The 9,283-nt window shown below is 35.4% G+C and overlaps 1 protein-coding gene across 1 annotated transcript in view; it reads right to left on the bottom strand.

The window, feature by feature from the left end:
• Nucleotides 1-1,023: 1,023 nt before the first annotated feature.
• The window catches only part of LOC129226237 (gastrula zinc finger protein XlCGF49.1-like), a 51,656-nt gene continuing 43,396 nt past the window's right edge, over nt 1,024-9,283 (bottom strand). The window contains exon 2 of the mRNA XM_054860836.1: nt 1,024-1,650. Within this exon, the coding sequence (XP_054716811.1) occupies nt 1,024-1,650 (627 nt within the window). The remainder of the gene's footprint in view (nt 1,651-9,283) is intronic.

The raw sequence follows: 9,283 nt of genomic DNA, 5'->3' as shown, positions 1-9,283 counted from the left end.
AAAATTATTCGTACGCTTTAAATGTGTGTATTTAAAAACGAAGTGCCTAGAAATTGAAATAGTAGTTAAATACTTTTTTATACTGTCTCTATATTACATCAACCCAACATTTTTTACAAAATATTGACTGTTTGAAATGGGCCAAAAACGAGGTGACATAGAAATATTTTCAGAAAATTTCGAAATTAAAGTTGTCGTCTGTAGTTTTCTTTTTTTTTAATTATTTTTTCAATGCAGTGGTTAAAAGATTGTTTGGTATTAATTTTTGCTTGTTTATTTCACAAATTCTACGTATTATTTTCAAAATGGGCCGAATTCGCAAAGTAACAACAAACGCAATTCGAAAATGTATTAATTCTTCATTATATGCGAAGTAAAACAGTTCGAAATATTGCAAAAGTAGTTCATTTATCCCATACTACTGTGTAATACTTAAAAAAACGCTTTAAAGAAGAAAATTGGATCGAAAATAAGGTGAGAAATGGTTGACCAACAAAGTTAACAAAATGCAATCAGAGATTTATAATTAGAAAATGCGTTAAAACCCACGTTTGAGTTCTGTGAAAGTTTCAGCATAATAGAATGAAACATTTTCGTTCCAATTTCACCTGTAACTGTTCACCGTGTTTGCAGAAAATGTTTAGTTAGTGTGAAAAACAGAAAGTTTAGGATTTCCTTTGCAAAATCAATGATAAATTAACCCGAAACGTAAAGAAATACACTGCAAATCTTAACAAATGTAGCACACCTTTTCTTCGAGAGAGAAGGTGGGAGGTGATTTCTTAGAAAATTATAGAACACTCGTCTTCTTCCATTGCGATAACGATGGCCAACTGGCAACCTTTCTCAGTGTTGGTCTGAAGCCTCATCCCCAAAAGACGCATATAGAATCTTCCGATACCAAGTGTTGGGGGCGTGGCCAAGTCTCAACTGCTGAAAAACGGACTATACACTAACAAGTTTTCTCCAGCTTGAATTCGCAGAAAAGATTCTTCCACACTGATCGCAAGAATACGTATTCTCTTAAGCGTGCACCATACTTAAGTGCTTTTTCAAGTGTGAATTCTGAGAGAATTTTCTTCCACAGTGATCGCAAGAATATGACTTTTCATTAAAATGAATCTTTACGTGCCTATTCAAGTTTGATCTCTGAGAGAATCTTCTTCCGCAGTGATCGCAAGAATAGGGCTTTTCATTTGAATGAATCCTCACGTGCCTTTTCAAGTCTGAATTATGAGAGAATCTTCTTCCGCAGTGATCGCAAGAATAGGGCTTTTCATTTGAATGAATCCTCACGTGCCTTTTCAAGTCTGAATTATGAGAGAATTTTCTTCCGCAGTGATCGCAAGAATATGGCTTTTCATTAGAATGAATCTGTACGTGCCTCATCAAAATTGAACTCTGAGAGAATTTTCTTTCGCAGTGATCGCAAGAATATGGCTTTTCATCAGAATGAATCTTCATGTGACTATTCAAGTTTGATCTCTGAGAGAATTTTCTTCCGCAGTGATCACAAGAATATGGCTTTTCATTTAAATGTATTCTCACGTGTCTTTTCAAGGCAGAATTATGAGAGAATGTTTTTCCACAGTGATCGCAAGAATATGGCTTTTCATTAAAATGAATCTTCACGTGCTGCTCAAGTTTGAACTCCGAGAGAATTTTCTTCCGCAGTAATCGCAAGAATATGGCTTTTCATTAAAATGAATCTTCACGTGTGTTTTCAAGTATGAATTCTGAGAGAATTTTCTTCCACAGTGATCGCAAGAATATGGCCTTTTATTTAAATGAATCTTCACGTGCCTATTCAAGTTTGATCTCTGAGAGAATTTTCTTCCGCAGTGATCGCAAGGATAGGGCTTTTCTTTTGAATGAATATACAAGTGTTTTTTCAAGTTTGCCTTATGAGAAAAAATTTTTTCCGCAGTGATCGCAATAATATGGCTTAAAATGATTCCTCACGTGCCTGCTCAAAATTGAACTCTCAGAGAATTTTCTTCCGCAGTGATCGCAAGAATATGTCTTTTCATAATTATGAATCTTTAAATGTTTTATCAAGTTTGATTTCTGAGAAAATGTTTTTCCGCAGTGATCGCAAGAATGCAAATTTTTTGCAGACTGCATCGTCAGACGTGTTTCTTGAGAAAATGCCTTTGTTTTAATCAATCTCAAACAAATTATATTTTTCTTCAATCATTGTCGATTTTTTTTAATTTGAAGTGATCCGAAATGTTTTTTTACAGCATTTAGAAGACCATGGCTTTTCGCTAGTGTATTTATTCATATGCTCCTTAAGTGCTTGAGCAAATAATATAACACAATACTGTTCTGCCCTAAGTGTGAACTTGGATCCAGTTTTCAGCAAAAGTTCTTAATAAATGCCGGTCCACTAGAGCAAACGATATGAGACAAATTATTCAGTTCTAAGTTTAAATTAGTATCTAGTTTCCATCTAAATCTCACACTAAATACAAATCCATAGTAGTGCAAATGATATAACACAATACTGTTCAGCTCGAAGTATAAATTCAGTTTTCAGTAAAAGCTCCCACTAAATAAAGTTCCAGTGAAACCAATTTTGTTTTCAAAGAAGCTTGAAGAATTAATTGAACTTTGGGTTTAATTTTATAACTCTGTATACTACTGTTATTTCTCTAAAATTGCCTAAACTGTTCTGCAACTTCCGAAGTAGTTACTCGTAATTTTCACACTGGTACCGCTTGCCATAATCGTAGTAATAAAATTCAAATGTGGATTATTTGTGGTGTTAACGCGTCGATTTTTCACTTCGTATCCCCACTCTCTTGTTTCTACATAATCACACTGCCGTAAATTACGCACTTTTAGTTTACGAGTGCTCTGGAAATGAAACTAGTGCTCTTCTTTACCGAACTAAAAGTGCACTTTCAGTAACAAGTAGAATAGTACTCCCAACATGTGTTCAAATTTCAAAACATAATGGATCGCAAAAACCATATTTCTCTAAACTGATGCGAATTCTTAGGAATCGCAGAAGATAAAAAGTTACTTCTGTCCAGATTGCGAGCTTCCAGTTGGAGCAAGGTGTGAAAGTTTAGATGTGGGTTAGGCTTATCGGTGTCGTCACTCCAAAGTTACAACTGAAAATATTCCAAAAATATAACTTCATTAAAAATGTTAATGTTAATACTGTCAAAAGGTATTTATTAAGCATTTAAAAAAATACATTTATAATGAAATTCATCTGTTTTAGGCTTATTTTCCTAAAATAATTTCAAAAGCAAGTGGAGTCAAATAAAGAACGAAAATAAATGAATGACTTTATCCGGAACAATTTTGCAAATATTTATTTTAGATTTTAACAGACAGACCAATTTAGTCGAAAAGATAAAATGAATAAACACCTCAATTCAACAAAGGAACAATAAATCAACGTAGGGGAGGGTGGGGCACAGTGGAACGAAAAATATATAAAAGTCAAGAAACTAGAAAACTTTAATTCTATAAGAAAAATTTTAAGGTGTATTTGTAATGCAGCTTAAGTATACAAACTTTTGAAACACAAAAAAGTTCATTTCTGTTTAAAGTTTTGGAGATGCGTAGTATAAAAATTAAAAACGTAAAATTTTGTCTCACTGTAGAGAGAGAGAGAGAGAGCATATACAGGGTGTCCCAAAAGGTCGTTTACAAACTTAGCATGCTGGTCTGCCATATCATGATGAACAAGATTTACATAGTAACATACGTTCGCAAGCCCAATGCTGGCGCACTACGCACACCAAGTCAGGCACTAACGGATGCAGAACATGTCGCATATTTATTACACAAAGACGATTTTACACAACATTTTAGTTTTCAAGGAAGGCTTATAGCTGTTGTTGAAACTTGCTGCCTTTAACTGTCAGACACCGTCGCAACGAACGAAGTACCGACCGTCGTCATAACGATCCATTCTGACAAGATTTCTCTGATCGCTGCGTTGTCGTTGCAACGTGATTATGAGAGCTGGCAGGACTCAAATTTTAGCAACTGCTTTAAGCTTTCCTAAAAGACTAAAATGTTGTATAAAACCGTCTTTGTACAATAGATAGGTGACATGTTGTGCATCCGTTAGTGTCTGACTTTGTGTGCATGGAGTGCGCCAGCATTGCGTTTGCGAACACATGTTCCTATGTAAATCTTGTTCATCATAATATGACAGACCGGCATGTTAAGTTTGTAAACGACCTTTTGAGACACCCTGTAGTGTTGAGTGAAACATAACATGTTCAACGTTTAAAATAAAATTTAAATCCTGTTGAGAAAAAAAAACGATCCAAGTTTCATTGTACATTTAATTTAAAATTTAATTTTTAAATCACAAAAAATATTGATTTCGCTTTGCATCATTTCTTTTCGTAGGTGCTGTTATAAACAATGGGGACGGATGCGACATCTTGTACAAATAGTCAAACAGTCAAAATAATTTTGCTTTTGCACAAAAAAAAGAAAGAAAAAGAAAGAAAAGAAAAAAAAAGAAAATTAATTTGAATTTTGACCTTTTGAATTCACATTATGTTTTTTCGCAATCACGAGTGTGTGTGTATGTAGGCGTGTGTGTTTATGTGTGTGTGGGAGGGGGGTATGTGTATGTGTGTAGGCATGTGTGTTTATGTCTGTGTGCAGGTATGAGTGTGTGGGTAGTTGTGTGTGTGAGTGTTTGTGTGGGGAGGGGGGAATGTGTATGTGTGTGTAGGCATATGTGTTTATGGCTGTGTGCAGGCATGAGTGTGTGGGTAGTTGTGTGTGTGTATGTATAGGTGTGTATGTGTAGGTGTGTATGCATTTGTGTGTGTATTTGTTTGTAGGTGTGTATGTGTTTGTGTGTGTATGTGTAGGTGTGTATGCATTTGTGTGTGTATTTGTTTGTAGGTGTGTATGTGTTTGTGTGTGTAGGTGTTTGTGTGTGTATGTGTAGGTGTGTGTATGTGTGTGTGTGTGCGTGTGTGTGTAGTTGTGTATGTATGCGCGTGTGTGAAGGATATGGATGCAACCTGGGGACGGCTTTCGCTACAGGAGCAGCATCGTAAGGAGCCGGTCGACGGTGATGCTGCAGAGGGTGCTGGCGGGATAGACATCAAAACAGTCAAATGAAAGCAATAAACAATCGTGATTGCTCAAAAAAGTGAAAAAAAAATGAAAAAGGGGAATTTTAGAAGAAAATCAGATTATTTGGGGGGGGGGGGGGGATTTTAAGAGAAAAAAAATATCATAGAAAGTCGATTCATTTTAAGAAAATATTCGAGGGAAAATAATTTTTGAATTTGGGGAATTTTTAAAGAAAACATCGCTTTTGGGGGGAAAAATTAGAAGGGAAGTGGGGAAATGAGCCGTGGTAGCCCGATCGGTAGAGTGTCGGATTCGGGGCCGGAGGGTCCTGGGTTCGAACCTCGATGGTCGAAGACCCACCGTCGTCATTAAAGGGGACTGGGCGACGTTAAATATGCTCGTGGTCTCAATGTCCTCCAAGTGAAACGATACCTCTGGGGGTGCTAGCACCAGGTAGCTATTAGCTCCTGGTCTAGTTCTAAATTCTCATTAACTGTCCGATCCGATGATGGTGCTGCCATCTATCGGTATAAAAAATAATGGAGGCAAGGCACTTAGTATGCAGCCTCGACATACAGTTGTAGTCGGTTGTGACTCGGAATCGATCGAATCGAAAAACAGATTTAAAATTGCTCATTTTTTTGCAGGTATTATACCGATAACTGTACTGTAATATTTTATTCTTGAATGTTATGTAAGACTCTTTGAATCAAAATATAAATAAATAAATGCAAGAGTTTAGGTTCTACTTAGTAAAATTAGACATTGCACTAGTTACCAATCAGAAATTCAGCACCTCTATTTCAGTAACTGGTATTGTTCACTATAGAAAAGGTACTGAACATAGTCCAGTAGCGCAATAAAATACATGTACATGTATTATCCAGCCTTCCTGTATAGTGAACATCTCCATAATCTGAATGTCGCATCTGATCAAGGTTAGCCTTGAACTTTTCCTTTCGCCCACCGCTTTCGGATCTGAAGTGAACTGAGCGAGAGATAAAAATAAATAGAATCGATGGAACACCGAAAATGATTTTTATTCAGTCCCGATTTGTAAAGTTTGTTATTTGAAGTTATAAATATTTCTTAATATATTGAGTTTTTCGTTTAGATAGCATTGTGCATTTTCTTTAGTCAATTTCAATAATTCTCTATGCAGTTAAAGATGCAAACGCCCAAAAAGAATCGGCAAATGGTAAGATTTTTACCTACAATTTCAATTTAAGATACCGATTAGTACACTGAACACCTTAGTTCGGTCTCTTGAGTGTTTATAATAGAGGGAGTCCACTGTATTTGCGCTTGATTTACGAAATTTGAAGCTTAGGATTTTAATTGTGATACACTCGAATGTAAGGAACCATTATGCATAAAAATTATCAACTTTCTAATTTTTTTTTTTTTTTTTTTGTATTGAAAAAATAATTGTTTGTATTTACAACAAGAACAAATCATTGTTTTTCAAGTATTCATTTACACAAATAAGACATTTTTGTGCTTGATTTACGAAATTTCAAACTATGGATTTTACTTGTGATACACTCGAATATAAGGAATCATAATGTATGAAAAATATCAGCTCACTAAGAAGGTTTCTTGTATTTCGAAAATAATTATTTGTATCAACAACAAGAACAAATCGTTATTTTTCAAATTTTTTTTAAGTCTTAAAAAAAGGTCTTTTTACAATAATTGCAGCATTTTTTTTTTTTTTTTTTTTGAGCAATCACGATTGCTTATTGCTTTTATTTGATATTTTTGATGTCCTATGATTTTATTTTCCCGCCAGCACCCTCTGCAGCATTACCGTCGACCGGCCCGCCTCACGATGCTGCTCCTCTAGCAAAAACCGTCTCTAGGTTGCGTCAATATCCTACATTTACACGCATACGTACACGCACGTACACACACACAAACACACACCTACACACATATACACAAACACATACACACACTCAAACACACACATACACACACACTCATGCTTGCATACAGACACAATCACATATGCCTATACACACATACACATTCCCCCCCCACACACAAACACTCATACACACAACTACCCACACACTCATACCTGCACACAGACACAAACACACATGCCTACACGCACATACACATACCCCCTACACAGAAACACACATACCCCCGACACACACATAAACACACACGCCTACATACACACACACACACACTCGTGATTGCGAAAAACATAATTTGAAATTAAGAGGTTAAAATTTAAATTATTTTTTTTTTTTTTGTCTGCTGAATTAGTTCTCTAATCTTAAAATTTCAAAGTTTTTTTACAAGAACAACAAGACTGTTTTCATTAATATGTATCCACAAATGAGTTTCCATATCCGACAAGCACAAAAAAGTCAATTCTTCTTTTCTTTAATATGTACACTAAAATGTCTTCTCAAGTTTGAATTCACGGAAAATGCTCTTCCACACTGATCGCAAGAATATGGCTTCTCTTTAGCGTGCACCGCCCTCAAGTGCGTTTTCAAGTGTGAATTCTGAGAGAATTTTCTCCCGCAGTCATCGCAAGAATATGCCTTTTCATTAAAATGAATCTTCACGTGTGTTTTCAAGTATGAATTCTGAGAGAATTTTCTTCCACAGTGATCGCAAGAATATGGCTTTTTATTTAAATGAATCTTCACGTGCCTATTCAAGTTTGATCTCTGAGAGAATTTTCTTCCGCAGTGATCGCAAGAATAGGGCTTTTCATTTGCATGAATATACAAGTGTCTTTTCAAGTTTGAATTGTGAGAAAATGTTTTTCCGCAGTGATCGCAATAATATGGCTTAAAATGATTCCTCACGTGCCTGTTCAAAATTGAACTCTGAGAGAATTTTTTTCCGCAGTGATCGCAAGAATATGGTTTTACTTCTGCATGAATGTTCAAATGTGTTTTCAAGTGTGCTTTCAGAGAGAATTTTTTGTCACACTGATCGCAAGAATATGACCTTTCATTAATTGACATAGTCACGTGACTTTTCAAGTTTGAATGTCGAGAGAATTTCCTTCCGCAGTGATCGCAAGAATAATCCTTTTCATTTGAATGAATCCTCACGTGCCTTTTCAAGTTTGATCACTGTGAAAATGGTTTTCCGTAGTGATCGCAAGAATAATCCTTTTTATTTGAATGAATCCTCACGTGCCTTTTCAAGTTTGATCACTGTGAAAATGGTTTTCCGCAGTGATCGCAAGAATAATCCTTTTCTTTTGAATGAATCATCACGTGCCTTTTCAAGTTTGATCACTGTGAAAATAGTTTTCCGCAGTGATCGCAAGAATACAGGTTTTTTGCAGAATCCATCCTCAGACGTGTTTCTTGAGAAAATGCTTTTGTTTCAATCAAGCTCAAACAAAATTTTTTTCTTCCATCAATGTCAATTTTTTTGTTTCATTTGAAGTGAACCGAACTGTCTTTTACAGCATTTGGAAGAACATGGTTTCTCGCTAGAGTGTTCATTCATGTGCTCCTTAAGTTTGCTTGAGCAAATAATATAACACAATACTATTCTGCCCTAAGTGTGAACTTGGACCCAGTTTTCAGCAGAAGTCCCCATAAATACCGGTCCACTATAGCAAACGATATGAGTCAAATTGTTCTGCTCTAAGTTTAAATTAGTATCTAGTTTCCAGCTAAATCTCACACTTAATACAAATACATAGTAGTGCAAATGATATAACACAATACTGTCCTGCTCGAAGTATAAATCCAGTTTCCTGCAAAAGCTCCCGCTAAATAAAGGTCCAGTTGCCCCAATTTTGTTTTAAAAGCAGCTTGAAAAATTAATTGGACTTTACAGTTTTCAAAAGAAGTTTAATTTTATAAATCTATATATGACTGTTATTTCTTAAAAATTGCCTAAACAGTTCTGCAACTTCCAAAGTAGGTACTCGTAATTTGCGCACTTGTACCGCTTGCCATAATTGTAGTAATAAAACTCAAATATGGATTATTTGTTGTGTTAACAGGTCCTTTTTTTTCATTTCGCTTCACCACTCTCATTTTTTTACATAATCACACTGCCGTAAATTACGCACTTTTAGTTTATGAGTGTTCTGGAAAAGAAACTTGTGCTCTTCTTTACTGAATTAAAAGTGCACTTTCAGTGACAAGTAGAATAGTACTTCCAACATCTGTTCAAATTTCAAAACATAATGGATCGCTAAAATGAAGTTTCTCTAAACTAT

Source organism: Uloborus diversus, chromosome 7 (assembly GCF_026930045.1).
Source record: "Uloborus diversus isolate 005 chromosome 7, Udiv.v.3.1, whole genome shotgun sequence".
NCBI lineage: Eukaryota > Metazoa > Arthropoda > Arachnida > Araneae > Uloboridae > Uloborus > Uloborus diversus.
Note: the sequence above shows the minus strand (reverse complement) of the source record. Positions and strands in the feature narration are given on the sequence as shown.